Source organism: Paroedura picta, chromosome 12, assembly GCF_049243985.1.
Source record: "Paroedura picta isolate Pp20150507F chromosome 12, Ppicta_v3.0, whole genome shotgun sequence".
Taxonomy (NCBI): Eukaryota; Metazoa; Chordata; class Lepidosauria; order Squamata; family Gekkonidae; genus Paroedura; species Paroedura picta.
Genome location: NC_135380.1, coordinates 31,564,450 through 31,580,720, shown reverse-complemented (window position 1 = coordinate 31,580,720; position 16,271 = coordinate 31,564,450). Strand labels below are relative to the sequence as shown.

Here is a 16,271-nt window from a genome sequence, read left to right as displayed (position 1 = left end):
AGATCTTGTTGGTTTGCTGTGAATGATACATCAGTGTATAGAACTAATTAGCTGGAGAAAAGTTAAAGCCTCATGGGGAAAATTAGATGGGTGTCTGAAGGCAGGGTTGTCTGTGCCAAGCTGGTTAGCAGCTGAGGTTTAGCGAGTCATCTTTGCTCCTTTTAACTTGCAGCAGCTCAGCTTTGATGCAGCAGCTGAGGCTGGGCTTTGTTTGCTTGGAGGGAGATGACCTGCTTAGGTGCTTAGCATTTGCCAAACTCGCTTTGATTACAAGCATCATTAATAAACCCCCCAATGAAATTAAAATGGTAATAGGCATTAGACACTGGAGTTCTTTTGATGGATGTCCTCCAGGAGGTATTAAGACATGGCTACGTAGAAATAATTTTAGGTTTAATTACAGCAATAGCAGGGGGAAAAATTGAGTTCACAACGTCAACAACAACAAAAAATCCCACCAGCCCAACCAGGGGAATATAAAACAAGGAATATTACATATGAAAGTGGACGCATCTAGCAACAGGAGAAACTGGTGGAAGTTAAAAAGATTGGCTATCTGCATTATTATTTTTCTAACACTATTCAGCATTTCTGCCCACTGTCCATGTTCAAAGCACTGTGCAAATTATCTTCTTGTAATCCTTACAGCAGCCTGATAAGGTAGGCCATTATTACTTATCCCTGATTGCCAATAGGGGAGATGGAGGGCAAAAAAGAGAGAGAACAGCTCAGGCCGCTATTTGAATTTGTGACAGAGGTGACCTTTAAACACGGGATCTCCAAAATGATAGCTCATTCTCTTGAGAGTACAATACCAAGCAGTGCTACAGCCTCCCAAATTAATTAAGGCAATGGGTATAGTGCGGCTTAGAATTGCACCGTTAGCCATTGCATTACATCAGCTTTCAATACTATTTATATATTGGCAGATCACAAAAGTAGCATTATGAAAAGTTTGATGAGATTGTCTGAAGTCAGGCAATAAGGAACCATTTCATATAGTAGATAAGAGAGCCAGGGTTTGGGGTCCCACTGCAGTGTCCAGTGGCCCACACTGGTTTGAGAGAACAAGGGGTAGAGCCTGGCCAGGGAAGGATGGGGAGGATGCCAGAGCCCACCCTCCCAAGTAGCCATTTTCTCAACAGGAACTGAAACCGGTAGCTTGGAAACCAGGTGTAATCCTGAGAGACCCCCAGGCTCTACCAGGAGGTAAAGCAATGACAATCAAGCAGCTTTTTCAGTATAAATACAGAAATCACAAAGAATCCTGAACAGGGGTTGAAGAGAGAGGGTTGTTTTTTTTCTTCTGATTGGTGGTCTTCACCAAAGTGCTGTTCAGTAACAACCAATTTCAAAATATTTTCCTCAGTGGTCAAGACATCACAAACTTCTCAAAAGTGGTATCGTAGAAAATACTTCCAAACCAAAATTCTGTTCCCAAGGGGGACCTGCTTTCAGAACGGCAAAAAAACTGACCCTTTGCTTAGGCTTTTTGCCTATTCAACTCATGGTTTGTAGATATTTTCTATGATAGCACCTTTGAGGAATTTGTGTTCACTGTTTGAAAATTTACTCCAAGGTCTATTAGACTTCTTGTGATATATTTGCCACTGAGGAAAATATTGTGAAAGCGGTTGTATCAAACAGTGCTTTGGTAAAAGACTAAAAATAAATTAAAAGAAAAACAGACGATCATCTTTTTTCACTGGCTTACTATTTACATTTATTGTACTTTATTCAGCCCTTGTTTGGAATTCTTTGTGATTTCCATAAGGAGGTTGGCAAACACTGGGTGATTTGGGGCCAGTCACTCTCTATCTAACCTACCATATATACTCGCATATAAGCCGAGGCACCTAATTACACTATAAAGTGCTGGAAAAACTTATTGACTCGCATATAAGCCGAGGGTGGTGTTTTATAAGCCGAGGGTGGTGTCCTCTCCCCTGTTTTGGGCAGGATTTTCCCCCTTTTCTTCCCACTCTTCTCCTCCTTCCTCTTTCCCTCTGACCCCTCTTGCCTTTATTCCTTCCTCCGGGGGCTTTTCTTCCTTCTGCTCTCTGCTCTCCCTCTGAGACAGAGGCTTCAGAGCTTCCTGCAGAGCTTCCTGCTACACGGGGGGAGGCAGAGACTGCTCTTTCCCTCCCAGGCTTGCTGCATCACTGCTGTTCCTGCCTCTGCTTGTTCAGGCAACTATACTTGTCTCCTACCCCCACCCTCCAGTCTTGTCTGGAAGCTGTTGTTGTTTTTTTTAATACCGGCATGTAAGCCGAGGGGGCTTAAAAAAAGGGCCGAAAAAATCGGCTTATATGCGAGTATATACAGTATTTCACAGGGCTATTGTGAAGGTAAAAGGGTGGGGGCAATGTTACCATGTTTGCCTCGGAAATTAAAAACAAACTGGAGTCTATTTGTGAAATTGAGCAGCCTGTGAATTGGTTTTGAAAATCCAGTATCCTGAAAACTGCCACTTCTGTTATCACACACAAAAAATATGCCTTCATTCAGTTTTTAGTAATTGGCTGTTTCTAGACCTTTTTTAATGCTTGAATACACTTGACGAATTTGGGTGAGGTCTTGGAAGACAAAGGAAACAGGAGGTGGCTGACAGCTGACAAAGAGCAGAATTCAGTGGCTAGAATTTTCTTGGCTCAAACTTTGGCTGACCTTCATGCTGAACCGGGAAAATCTACACACAGTACCCAGTCCTCCCAAACTCTGCCTGCGGCCAGCCATCTCACGATCGCAGTGTAAGCCAAGGCACCTCTGGTTCCTGTACCTAAGGTCTCCATTGACTTCCCACCCCCATACAACGCTACTTCACCCTTCTGCTGCTTACCCCAAATTTCAGCAAATAAGCAAAAGCACTGAGGTGGCACCATAATCAGTATAATTAGCCTGCGCTTGGGGGGGGGCAGGGGGGAAAAGTTGGGTTGCCACCAATAGGCGCATGACACCCAGCTCTTCCTCCTGATGGATGACCACCCTGACTCTTCCCCAGAGTCCTTAGCCAGATGTTTGGAAGCAGTGATGAAGTGGCTCAAGTAGAGTCGTCTGAAGCTCAAACCTTCAAAGACTGAGGTCCTGTGGTTGGGTAAGAAGGGACCAAGCGAGGAAGCATGCTTGCCCAACTTGGACGTAGTGTGACTAGCAGTAGCTCATTCCACCAGAAACCAGTGTGCGATCCTCGATGCCTCCCTCTCTATGGAGACACAGGTCACAACCTGGAGCCTTTTTTATCAAGCACAAATGAATCAAACTACATGTATTTTCTCTATTATCCCCTTAGACCTGCAACCAATTGCACTGTGGGCTGTTCCCATTTCCTGAACCCAATAATATTCCCCCCTTCTTCTTTTGTGGTTAAAATCAAGGCCGATTGAAAGTTTTGTAATTGTTGGCAGACGCACTACAGAAGCTGCCCAGGTGAGGTGTTAGCCAGGGACTCCAGGTGGGCAAAAATTCTCATTGAACACAGTTCTCATTTAGCACAGGACATCAAGATCTGAGGCAGAATTAGTGGGGTCTCCATTTGTACAACTCAGCCTCTTCTGGAACCCAGAGAGAAGACCTTGTCAACGGCTACTCAAACTGCAAAAGTGATTTTTGGTTGGGTCTGTTTCAGTGGCTCTGCAAGCGTTTCCTCCTCCACCCTACCCCCATCACTTTCAGCTTTTGAAGAACTTTCCTTTTCCAATTATGACAAATCAGACCCGGAGCATGAACAAAATCCACAGTTAGAGACAAGCGTGGGGCTTGTCTCAACTCATCCATTTGCTTATTTGAAAGACGGCAGAAATGCCACATTTGAATTGCATCTCCAGGAACCCGATGCCTACATGCTGCTTACATCGTTTTCTCTATGAAACACACCACGGTGTTCCTTGGCTGCCAGCAGAACGATTTTGACATTCCGTGTCCAGTTTCATCAAGCTGTGGGAGAGAACTGTTTGCTACTCTGTCCTGCTCATCTTCTTGAACAGCAGATTCTCTGACAACAAAGGAACATTAAGAGTCAGCAAAACCCCTCACAAAAAACAGCTGTTCTTTATGCCAGGAAAGAAGCAAACCGTTCTCTCACTTCTTGACTGACCTAAGTGGGAGTTCTCTGTGCTGTTAAAGTGGACACGCACCTAGTGTGGGATGCTGGTGGAGAGACTGACCCACAAAGTCCAAATCATGTCTCTATTGTGAATTTCCACTATCTCTCTTCTCTGCCTGGGCCCTCATCTGCAATACAGGCATACCTGGAAATCTAGCTTTTGTTTGCATGCACTTAGTAATACAAATATCTGGCTCTGCTTAAGGGACTGATGCTTTTCCAAAAAACTTTTAAATGCCACGAGTCTTGATGGTCTTTTTGGACAGAAGTTTGCACAGCTTGATTTTTAAGTTGCTGTTTCTACAAACCACATCATGATTTTAAAATTTGCAAGCCATTGTGAAAACTTTTCTTTAAGAATGAGAATGTGAGGTATTAGTACCCAAAATAAAATGTGCAATCCAATTCCCTCTACCTTCTCCCTGCACAGCACGGTTCACTGCCCCAGGAACCAGCAGAGGTGACGGTAGGGTTGGGGAAACGCAGACAGGTTTTGTTAACGGCACAAAGTGGTTTGGTTGCTGATTCTTTTCTCTCTTTTTTAATTTTTAAAGTTATGAACAGAGGTGGAATCAGTTGTAAGGCATTTTTCGAGCGTTAGCCTAAGCAGGAATGAGATATGCATCGGACATGCAACTGTCAGGCACTTTTGGAAAGGCACAAAGGAGCTGGGCTGCTCTTTGCTGACCTGCAGCAGAGAGCGGGAAGTGATTCCCAGTGATGGCACTTCCAACTGATCCCAGGGGAGGTAGCTGCAGCTGCTGACGGAGATGACTCCCAACAGATGGTTTCGTTATTGCGCTGTGTCGGAAGCAAGCAAGGAACATCCTGATTCATTTACACGTTACCAGTTGGGCTAATTGCTGACATTCTCTGTTGCAGATGCCAGCGTGAGAACTAAACAAGATGTCAGCTTAGGAGTGCTGAAGGCGGGGCCCCCTTCAGAGAGAGAGGAGCCGGTTAGGCTGCAGACACAGCCAGCCGCCTCCTCCTGCCGCTCTCTTGTTCATGGAACAAAATGATAGCCATAAAATCCACCCTTACAGCCCCCTCCCACCCCATTTGAAGCATCACTGCCCCAGAATTCCTGTGGGCCAGGGCTCTCCCCAGTCCACACTGGAAGTTTATGTAAATATGCCCCCAAGAGGGAGGCAGAGTTTGGGGGGTGGGAGCTGAGCATCAGCCCTTGGGCAAGAAAGGAAACGACACAGCCATCTCTCAACCAGGCACGTTTGTAATGGCGAGCAGATAGCGCGGTATGGAGCCTCGGCTGCTCAGCAATCCCACGGCAGATTAGCTCAGCTCTGACACGCTGCTCGCCTGGCTGTCCTGGCTGGTGACACTGACGCGCTTCCGTAGTCGGACTTCTTGTTCCTGCTGGGGGCAAGAGAGCAAGAGGATTTGTTCAGTCGGGCTGGGGGGTGGATTTGGGCTGTAAGCAAACTTTCCAATGCCTTGTTCTGCTCATGATCTAGGCTCCATGACGATAATGTGTAATGCCTCTTTCTTTGCCTCAAACCAAAGGGTAAGCTCCCTGGAGCAGTAACCTGCCATTCTGTACTCTGCAAAGGCACTGGAGGCACTGTCCATGTCAACTAATGCAAAGAGGAAACAGGACAGATACAATTCTGTTGTCCCCTGTTCTTCTGTGCTTGGACTGTGCAAAATCCAGCCACCAGAACTCTCCCATTGGCATCTAAGAAAACATACAGATTTCTGAGGCTTAAGGCCATGAAACTCAGGGCTTGAAGGCATTTGAGCGGTGCTGGGTGAACTCTCAGAACCCCCAAGACAATGTTGTGTGTTTCTCTGTCCTGCTCTGCTGGAAACAGCTCAGTGGCTTCTCTGTTCTGAAAACTGGGTAAATATGGTCTTATGTCTATTTTTTTACCACCCACTTAGACCAGAGGACACCTGACTAGGTCCATCCTCTGCCACCTTGTGGAGATCCCACTAGCTTCACAGGTAGAAAGCACAGAAAACGTATTTCGTTTGGACATCAGTCCTTCAGGACTTGGCCCCAGAGCCCTTTTCCCAAGTTCACTCTGGGAAGTGCTGAAACTGAGAGTGATGCGAGAGCATGCAGAACACTTTCGCCTTGTAACCGAGAATCCAGACATGGCTCTCAGCAAGACCATCAGGCATCAAGCTTCTTCTGAGGAGCTGAGCTGTGGCTGTCACCTAGCCCCTCCCACACCTGCTGGCTGCTATCTTACGGAGTCGGAGTCCTCTTCGGTCTGATTGCTCAGGAAGTTGACATAGTCATCTTTGTGGCTGCCGAGAACTTCCTCTTCATACTCCGTCTGATAGTCAGACTCATCTGGATGGAAGAGGGAGAAACTGTTTCAAACCAGCAACAACATGAAGGAAGCCAGCAGTGTCTAACAAAGCCTAGAATCCATCTTATGACTAGTTGCTCAGAATGGCATTGTACGCTTATGAAGAGTTCCTCGTGACCTTGGCAGGGGTCAATGAAGACTGGGGAACTTGGTTTTAGTTATACCCCCATGTTTCAGCCATGACTGGATCTCAGTGTGGTTCACAACAATAAAAACTCCACACAAATGGACTGTGGAGAGTTGACAATAAAGCCCAAATTCTAAACACTCCCTTAGAAATTTATGAAGATGGACACTGTTAAATTATTGAAGTTTCCACCTTTTCAGGCACCAAAAGTTTCCTCTCTGCCACATTTCCTCCTCTGCCCCCCCCCCCAAAAAAATCTCCAACCCAACTATACCAAAATGGATCACGAGAGTTTTAGCCACTTGCATCAGAGCAGGCAAACTCACCATCCACCACTGCAGCCTTGACCGGCTCAATTCTAGATACTATTTCTGCCAGATCTGTGAAGGAGGTTGTAGGACAGGACACAATCTGGATGGGAAGACGAAGACATTTGTGGTTACTGCAAGGCTGCTTCAAACAGATGCATCCCCCCCCCCCTCCTCAGCACAAGAACTCAACCCCATGCTGGAGAATGCAACCCTCAGTGGAACATGCCCCAATTTTAAACACTTTTCTTTAGAAGAATATTCAATTATTATTTAGGCCTATAGTCACAGCTTCAACCATAGTCAGACTCATCTGGATAACTTGCTGTTCTGGCCCAGATTGAGCTATTGTTAGGGTTTCTGGAAGCTCACTTTTCTTGCTGCTCTTCACTCCACCTTGCCCCAGCATCAGTTTGTTGATAATTCTACCAGCAAATGAAGGTAGGGGACCTTAAGGTCCAGATTCCAGAAGCAAAATATTGGAGGGGGAGAGTGATCTTCCCAGATTGGGGTGCCAGCAGCAACTGAGCTGCCGAGGATTATACAAAAGCAACAGGAGAAGAAATCCAGAGGGTAGGGAGAAGAGGATCACAGGAGGTCTGTATTAGCCAAGATGCCACCACTAGCAGACAAGACCATTGGAGCAAAACCCAAGATGCTGCTACTGTCTCCCATTTTTGCAAATTTATCTCACCTGGGAGTCTGTAAAAAAGCAGCAGAGAGCCTTCTCCTGCTGCCCTCGCCGGGATACTTACAGCTGTGGGCTTGGTTTGACAGAGCTCCTGCCTGTCCTTCAGCATTTTGTCCAGAACACCACTTCTGCACCAGACGTTAAAGACTGTCTTTCCATGCTGATAACCCACTTCCTGGAATGACAATGAATTGTCGGTCACTACAGCTGAGTTGGGATCATGTGTCATGGCTAGGTCACCAGGCAGACATGCATTTCCCCCTCCCCAGTTATAGGAATGTTGATCCTCCTCAACTGGAGTTGCATGGAATTCACATGCACAAATAAGATTTCTGTGCTAGGACTATCCCAGTTTTGAAATCAGCATGAAACAGGTCACTTGGAAAACTGTACATGGGCACCCTTATTTAGCATAATTTATCCTGTCTCTGAAATGTGTGGGAGAGAAGAGCACTAAAAACTTATTCAGCCATCTCTCTGTCTTCTCAAATGTCTCCAGGACACCGTCCCCATACTGTCAAATATGCCTTTGCATCTGCAAACTTGTGTTAATATGTACAATAAAGGCAGGAGCTTGGCTCCCATTATTACAAAGTGCATTTTGCCGCACAATCCACGATATGCTGTTTCCACCCTTTTAGCAACAATTTTCTATTTCTGGGGAGCCCAGTCTAGTAACACTATGTAAGCAGACACTTTGAACCAAGACATGATTTACATAGAGCCTTCAGTCTACATAGCACTTTAGAAAGCATAAAATGAGAGATCCAGGCGACAAATAACGGCCAGGGAGCTTTTCTTCTGGCTGAGCAGGTGACAGGGTGAAATAGACAGCATTTCAGCACCTTGAGCGATTCCCCTGGAAGTAGGACTTGCTGCCAGGCTTCCTGAAAGCACCCTGCTGCCAAATTTTATAAGATCACAAATTGCTCCCAGGGTCCAGAATCCTGTTTCCCACACAGGTCAATCAGATACTTCTTGGAAGCCCACTAGCCAGGTGTGACAGTAACCACCTTCCCCTGTATTATGGACTAGGGCCACTTTCTCCTGTGCTCACTGAAAGCTTTTTAAAGTCACTCCTCTTCTTCAATGTGAAAAGCTATAGAGGTCTTGGCAGAATTCACCGCTTCTACATACCTATAAAATCAAGCAAGCAGCTGGATACAGAAGTTAAAGGGAATAATAAGCCAAACTGGAACAGAGAATTTCTCCCTCCTACTTTAAGAGAGGGACACAGAGATAGTCTTTCTCCTAAATGGCTGGGCTGTACAAGAAGAGGATAGCAAGGATTCTGTTGCTGTGAGAGGAGTCAACAGGAATAGCTACCAATACTTCAACCCTTGTTCAAGTCAAATGAGTTTCTGATCAGGATATAGCCTTTGAGTGGCCATTTCCCAGTTTCATCTGCTGATGGGAGACCTAGTTGGGATAATATGAGGCTTCACTCCATGGCCCCATCAGCTATTCCTTCCCCCCAACACACTCCCTGCTCAACTGACACAGATTTCGTTGAACTTCCCAAAGTCCAGGGTGCCGTAGCGGTCGATAGGTGGCCGAATGTACTCGCAGTAGTCGCTGTTCTTGACCATCTCCAGCTGCCGTACGCAGCACACGTAGGCCAGTCGGGTCTGGATCTCGGCCATGTTCGGCACCTATGAAATTGCAGAAGGGGAGAGCCATTGTGAGGGTCTCTTTTGCTTTCGTGAGGAAGCAGAATTATTGCACATTGCCAAATCCAACCACAGGTGCATGACGAATATACAAAATGGTTCCGCTGAAACACTGTTGTCTGCCCCATGCAAAGAAATATGGGAACTGTAGTTTTGTGAGCATGCTGAAAATTACACTTTTACCAGCTTCCAAATAAATCCATAAATATCCTTCTGGTTCCTTGGAAACAATGCTGCTTTTTGCCACAGGTAATCAGGCTAGTGGCCATTAGGAGCCATTTTGTTTGGAAACTCTATGAATACCTTCACTTTCTCCACCAGGGGGTTCCACCGTTTCCATAGCAGCCACCAGCCAGAGAGGGCATCTCCATAATTGGTGAGGTTCGTCTCATCCCTACTTCCCACGTCGATGGCAATAACCACTTTTGCGCCCATGGACCTCGCGACATCCGCTGTTGGGAGGACAAGGGAGAGTCATTTCCCATTACTCTTCCTCCCCCTTAACATGTCTTGTGGTACTTACTTGGTGACAATTGTTTGGCAACATCTCCACTAAATTTCGTCCAGGCTAGACATCTATGGGCTCTATGCCAAGAGGGTCATTTTACCTCTCGTACAAATTTGTTCACTCTCAGCAGAATTAGGGCACTTTATATCCCCCTCTCCATTCCCAGAAGTTGCTTTTAAACCAAAAACATGAAAAGTTTCTCTTAAACAGAAGGGCCTTTCGCAGAAGAGCAGTGACTCAGGGTCCCCTAGGGAGGCAAGGGCGAGAAAGTAAGAGGAAAGTGAAAGGCAGCTGTGACAAAGGGCCGTTTCAGACATCAATGTGGGGGAAAGGGGGGAGGAAAGATTTAAACATTAGCTAGGTGTGATGTGAGATACATTCAAGATTAAATGGGTTTAAAAGCAGCCCATTTTTAAGAACATTTGTCACAGACATTTAATGATTCCCCCCTAACTACAGCAGTATGATCCATATTAAGGTGAACGCCGCAAAGTATGCATGGCTAGTACGTCAACCCATCTGTTACAAGAGTAGTTTCCCCAACTACATTCCAGGAAAGTCTGTAGCTCCTCAGATGAACAGATGAAGCTGTCTTATACTGTCAGACTGCTGATCCATCTAGCCCAGTATTTGTCCCCTCCAGTTCACAGCAGTTCTCCAGGTTTTCCAGCACACTTACTACCCAAGATCCTTTAACACTAAACACCTTTAACACTAAACATCCTTTAACACTGGCACCTTCTGAATGCACATCTGGGATTTTCTGTACACATCTTGCATGGGTATAGAATGTGTGCTACTGCCATAAGGAAGTCGTGTGTGTACCAATATTGCCAATTTGCAGGGGCATCATCCCCCAGGTGAGGCATTCCTCACCAAAGCATTGATTTGAAGCCCTGGACTTTCCAAATACAACACTGTTATGTTCAGGTTCTACTGTGCATAGCTCTGAGTCATGTCTCCCTCCTCTGAACACAAAAACATACAAAGCCACCTCATACAGTCAGCCCTAACTCAGCACTATTCAAAGACTAGCTGTGGTTCTCCAGACACAAAACAGTTTTTTCGAGCACCGGTTACTTGAGAACCTTTAACTGGAATTGCACTGAATTGAACCTGGCACCTTCTGAAAGCTCTAGCCTTTGATTGGCCTCCCTATGAATGGCAGCTTTGATCTTTCCCTGGACTGGGCAATCAACACAGAGAGCATCAAGCGTGTCTAAAGTACATTCTCAGCTCACACGGAGCAACTGTGTGATCCTGTAGACTGGACCAAGGCCCTCCATGAACAGACCACATGAGTTCCAGAATATCTTATAATGCACATCAGCAGCCAAATCAATGTGTGCGCGTGATTACTAAAGGTCAAGAGATTGAAAACTTCTGTGACAGCGCAACAGTAATTCAATGTAGAGAACCAGTGAGTTTGCTAAAATGAGAAAAGTCATGTTAGCTGAAAGAGGGGAGGAGGAAAAGATGACCCCCCTCAAACAATGCCCATGGCTGTGAGCTTGCTTCCAGAGTTAGTGGCTAGGATAGTTGTGAACAGTGGTGGATGAGCCTCAGTCCCTCCACCACACCCCAATAATCTCTGCAAAGGGCACAGAGCATGGCATTAAACAGGACCCTGGAAGTTTATGATGCAACCATCTGAAGAGCATCCATGCTTCAGTGATGTCAGAAGGTCCCAGGTTGAATCCCTAACATATCAAGTAAATAAGCTAAGAGAGGGGGGTGGGGGGAAGAGATGCTTCCAGGCAGACTAAACTAACATTGAGCGATGTGGACCAGTGTGTCTGACTAAGTAAGCTTCATATCGTCAACGGAGTTGGTTTGGGGACCCTGTCTTTTACAGGGACAGACCCCACCACACATATTCACAAAAAGAGTCAAGGGTTGGAATACAGAAGCAGCACTTAGCATTCTGCTTAGCAACTGTCCATTTATTCTATTCATAACATATAAAACCTCAAACTCTGTGCAGGCCTAGTCACTTTTTTCCACTCCCGCTTCCAAGGCCTTGCACGCCTGGCCCTTTGAGAATGCAACAGAAAGTAGGTCCTGGGCCATCAGTCAGGAGTAAAATGGCAGAGAAAATGGGCAGTGGCAACAGCACCTGGAAGATTGTTGATATAACCCCCGTCCATCAGGAGATGCCCGTCTTTTGGATCACACAGAGGGGGCAAGTAACCGGAGAGGGACATGCTGGCTCGGACGTACCTCCAGAGGCAGCCTATGGACAAAAACAGAAAGCAGTCTGGTCTCTTGCTGACAGAAAAAAGCAGCAGCAAAGCTATTCTAATCTGCACCCCCCCCCCAAATGTTACCTGGGGATGAAGGAATCCAGTGGTGGAACCCAAGTTCAAATTCACACGCAGTTGCGAAGCCTTGGGCCAGCAACTCTGTGTCAAATCTACCCCACAGGGTTGTTGTTAGGACATAAAGGACATAAAGGTAAAAGCCTCATGGAATCAAGTTCCTTGAGGGAAGGAGGCTCAATGTTTCTCTCCGAGAATCAGAGCTTGTGTGACACCATGGGTGATATTTGTGAGGGAGAAGTTGTTTTGTGATCTGGGGAGCCTCCTGCGCTGAAAAGCTCTGGGCTTCTCAGGTCCAGGACCAGCAATGACTTCTCAAGACCAATCTTCCTCCTTTTCCTGCTGTCCCATCCCTCTCTCCCCACCCCGCCCCGCCCCCCGGTATGGCCAACAAATAACCCAATAGCATCTAGTGGAAATGCTTTGGCTGGCAACCCACCATCCTCTGAGCCAGCTCAATTACTTCTATTCAGAGATGAACGATGAGGGAATTTATGACAATAAAAAGCAGAGCGATTTAATCAGCACAAGTGGATTGGCTTTATTTCCCTCAGAGCGTGGCGATACCCAAGACTTGCTACCTGAAATTCATTCTGCAAGGCCCTTCTCAAAAACGTATCTCCTGACAGGCTCTGGACACCTGGGGGTGGGGGGGGGTCCAGATGCATTCTTTGTGCCATTTCCATTTGCAAGGGGAAAGGGGCCCATGAGTCCAGGTCTGCCCTGAGCCCAGGTGCATCATTTTGGAACAAAGCAACCCTTAAGTAATTTCTTTCCGAACAGCCTATCCTGAGGCTGGAGAAAAGCAAGAGATATTATGTGTGTCTAATCATAAGAATTAAGAGTAATGCATGCCCACTGTAACCTGACTGGAGCCGGAGGAAATAAGGCAGTCCAAAAAGCCCTAATTAGTTAATTACGAGTCCAGACTGTTAAGCATTTTAATAGCTGTTTCAGGCCTGTGAAGCTCAGATGTATTTTTCCCCGGCAGCTGTTTCATGATTTTTATTTTTTTTAAAAACAGCAACCAAAGATCCCCTCCGCACCCAGTTCTTATGATGATGCATCCAACTATTTGTTACACTTTGATCCTGCTCTTTCTCAAAGGAGATCAGGGAGGCACACATTGTTCTCCTCTGGCCACAAGGTCATTTACACTGAGAGTGTGTGATTGGCCCTAAATCCCCCAGCGAGCTACATGGGCTAGTAGGATCTGAACTCACATCTGAACCAGATGGGACTTCTGAAAATGGGATAAGCTAGTTATGAATACTGCAGAGGGGAAGCCATGTTAGAATGGGGTAGCAACAACAGAAGCAAAAACCCAGTAGTACCTTTAAAACTAAGCACATTTATTTCAGCATGAGCTTTTGGCAGCCACAGCTCACTTCTTCAGGCGTGAAAAGGGGAGATCATATTGTGATTTCCCCCATAAGGTTTTCCCCAGTACAGAACATCATAATTTTGCAAAGTCATGAATCACTACGAGAGCATTAAGGGAGAGCAACCTGTATGCATCAAAGCACATTTCCCAAGGAGTCACCCCGACCTGGGTAGCCCAGGCAAGCCTGATCCCGTCAGATCTCGGAATCTAAGCAGGGAGGACCCTGGCTAGTATTTGGATGGGAGGCCTCCAAGGATTGGGGTGGTAGTTCCTCCAAGGCAGGGGTAGTCAACTTGTGGTCATCCAGATGTTCATGGACTACAATTCCCATGAGCCCGTCAGCAAACGCTGACAGGGGCTCATGGGAATTGTAGTCCATGAACATTTGGAGGACCACAGGTTGACTACCCCTGCTCCAAGGAACATCAGGGAAGTGGCCAATGGCAAACCCACTCCTAACATCCCTTGCCTGGCTGCCAGATTATCCTCGGACCCCCTGGCTACACTACACATGCCGTATGAGAAATAAATAAAGAATAAATCCCAAGTAGTCCTGTTCCTGTTGAAATGCAAGGCCCCCAAAAGGTCAGTTTAACCCTCCAGTGTCTCTTGTGGGGCTGTGGCAGGGAGGGCAGCAGCTCTCAGGTTCCCTCATTGGCTCTACCAGGACCAGAATGATGGGGCCCAGACAGTGTCAGATACAACTATGGAGACCTTGAAACAAATGCAGTGTTGTGATAAAGAATGGCCATTGTTGCCACACCTTTAAAAAGATATTGTACACATCTTGCAGTCTCTCTAGGAGCAAGAGCTGCCCTTGGTTTGGGGACCCAGATCTGCTTACCATCCGTGTGAACCCTCATCGCCGAAGCTGTGATGTCTGTTGTAATGGTAAAATAAGGAATCCAGAGGTCCTATGGTTAAAAGAAAAGCACTTAATTAGAAGAGCTGATCAACAGAGGAAGCATGTCTGCATGATTTACTGGACTAGAAGATCAGAACAGAAATGGCCTTTGCTGGGGGCAGGCTACAATGTTGCATTTCCACTGGGTGCAATTGGGCTGTTACTGCAGAGAGATAGCAGCTTCAGGTGCCCTCAGCTGAAGCTGTCCTCTGCATCTCCGTACAGGTCAGAACTCTGGGCCTCCCTCCTGTCAGTCAAAGTTATGCAGAAAACACAGGTGACAGACAGCACTGAGGGTGGATAGTTGTTAATTTGTCATATTTGGGAGAAAAATCTCATCAGGTGTAGGAGCACAGCAGTTCTCCCTACTACACCCTGGCACTTTTAAATGGAAATCTAAGCCCTCAAATTTCCCACGGGGCATGAAGAACTGATAAGTAGAGTCCACGAGGAAAGATTTTGGTGGACTCGATGGGCTTAAAACAGAAGCTTAAAATAAGCTGGGATAGGAAAGCATGAAGATGAGCATGCTCGCAATTCAAAATCTCTGTAGCCCCCAATCTCTCTAAGCAACAGCCAAGTTACAAGAAAAATATATATTAAGGAGCATTAGGGTCAGAGTGGGATTATTTTAAAACCAAAAACTCCAAAAACACCACAATCTGGACAGAAACAATGTAAATCCAGAACATGGAATTTGTCTTTTGCGATGAAATACCATGCTGTTTTTTTTCTTGCAGTACACACAGTGAATCAAGACATGCTGGGAAGGAACACAATGCACCAAATCTGTAGCAAGAACTATTTGGAATTGGACACTACTTACCTGAAGGGACATTTTTTGAAATAACAACATCAATCTGAACACTCTTTCAAGTCATCTTTGTGATAAAAATGATAAGGCAGGAATAACTTGGGCCAATGTTTGCTTTCAAGTTAAAGGCACTCCTATGTGGATGACCTCTCTGCAGAAATAATACTTAATGCATTTACTAGCCAAGGACTTGCTTACAAATGCACTCCTACAAATACAGGGTTCATTTGCTAGCAAATCCAAGAGCTTCCCAGGTTAATTCACTACTTTAGCAAAGAATCTGAAATTGTGACCATAAATTCCATGCATTCCAAGTACACAGTACTCAAACACCCAATGACTCCTCCACCTGACATACCAGCCCAGCTCCTGAGGATACTGCAGAGTGCTGTTCCAATATTACTGTCCCTAATACATTGAGCAAAGCCAGCCTCTTACCTCAATCTGTTTGTCTTTGAAGATATTGCTGATGCCATTATTGAAGGAGGCTCCGGAGAACATGGAGGTGATTGGGTACGTCAAATCTAAGACTGTTTTAAACACTGAATTCATAGTCTTTTAAAAGAAGGAGAGATATTTCAGTAATGGGGATATGGAATCCTGAAAACCCAGGGAAGACTGTCCTTCCTCTGAATTAATTTAGCATGATGATTTTGAAAAGAGATCCAGCAACTGAGAGAGCACAAATGGAAATTGCAGATCCAACAAAAGTATTGATATTCTGGGTGCTGGACTGGGTTGGCAGTATCCAGTACCACTGCAATCTCCCCAACACAGTCCCTTTGTTCGATATTACCACGCCTGATAATATCAGAATTGGAAATCCTGTTGGTAAGGTCAGAGTATCATGGCTGGTAATGCTACCTTTTAAATTTTTAAAGGGTTATTATTTCCTGGGGCCTTCAAATGGCAGAGATGGCAAGGTCCACCACCCATGGGAAATTAAATGAAAATTTAAAGAGCCATTATGTCCTTGCCCCTGGAGTTTGGAGGCCAGGTCTACCCAAAGAAAACCACATACTTTAACATTTAAAGGATCTATGCACCACCAATCAGCTGGATGGGGGAGGTATTCATTTCTCTCTCTCATTTTCAAGCCACATGGG

The 16,271-nt window shown here is 45.8% G+C and overlaps 1 protein-coding gene across 5 annotated transcripts in view; it reads right to left on the bottom strand.

Moving 5' to 3' along the window:
• Nucleotides 1–376: 376 nt before the first annotated feature.
• The window catches only part of PNPLA7 (patatin like domain 7, lysophospholipase), a 93,580-nt gene continuing 77,685 nt past the window's right edge, over nucleotides 377–16,271 (bottom strand). For 2 of the 5 annotated variants that reach the window (XM_077306851.1, XM_077306852.1), the window contains exons 27-35: nucleotides 15,604–15,720; nucleotides 14,292–14,361; nucleotides 11,862–11,978; nucleotides 9,541–9,689; nucleotides 9,067–9,219; nucleotides 7,632–7,742; nucleotides 6,895–6,979; nucleotides 6,319–6,422; nucleotides 377–5,476 (exon numbers count right to left, since the gene is read on the bottom strand). In XM_077306851.1, coding sequence (XP_077162966.1) covers nucleotides 5,396–5,476; nucleotides 6,319–6,422; nucleotides 6,895–6,979; nucleotides 7,632–7,742; nucleotides 9,067–9,219; nucleotides 9,541–9,689; nucleotides 11,862–11,978; nucleotides 14,292–14,361; nucleotides 15,604–15,720 — 987 coding nt within the window. In that variant the 3' untranslated portion in view covers nucleotides 377–5,395. Of the gene's footprint in view, nucleotides 5,480–6,299; nucleotides 6,423–6,894; nucleotides 6,980–7,631; nucleotides 7,743–9,066; nucleotides 9,220–9,540; nucleotides 9,690–11,861; nucleotides 11,979–14,291; nucleotides 14,362–15,603; nucleotides 15,721–16,271 lie in introns of all 5 variants that reach the window. The other 3 variants (XM_077306849.1, XM_077306850.1, XM_077306853.1) reach the window with 2 other exon arrangements.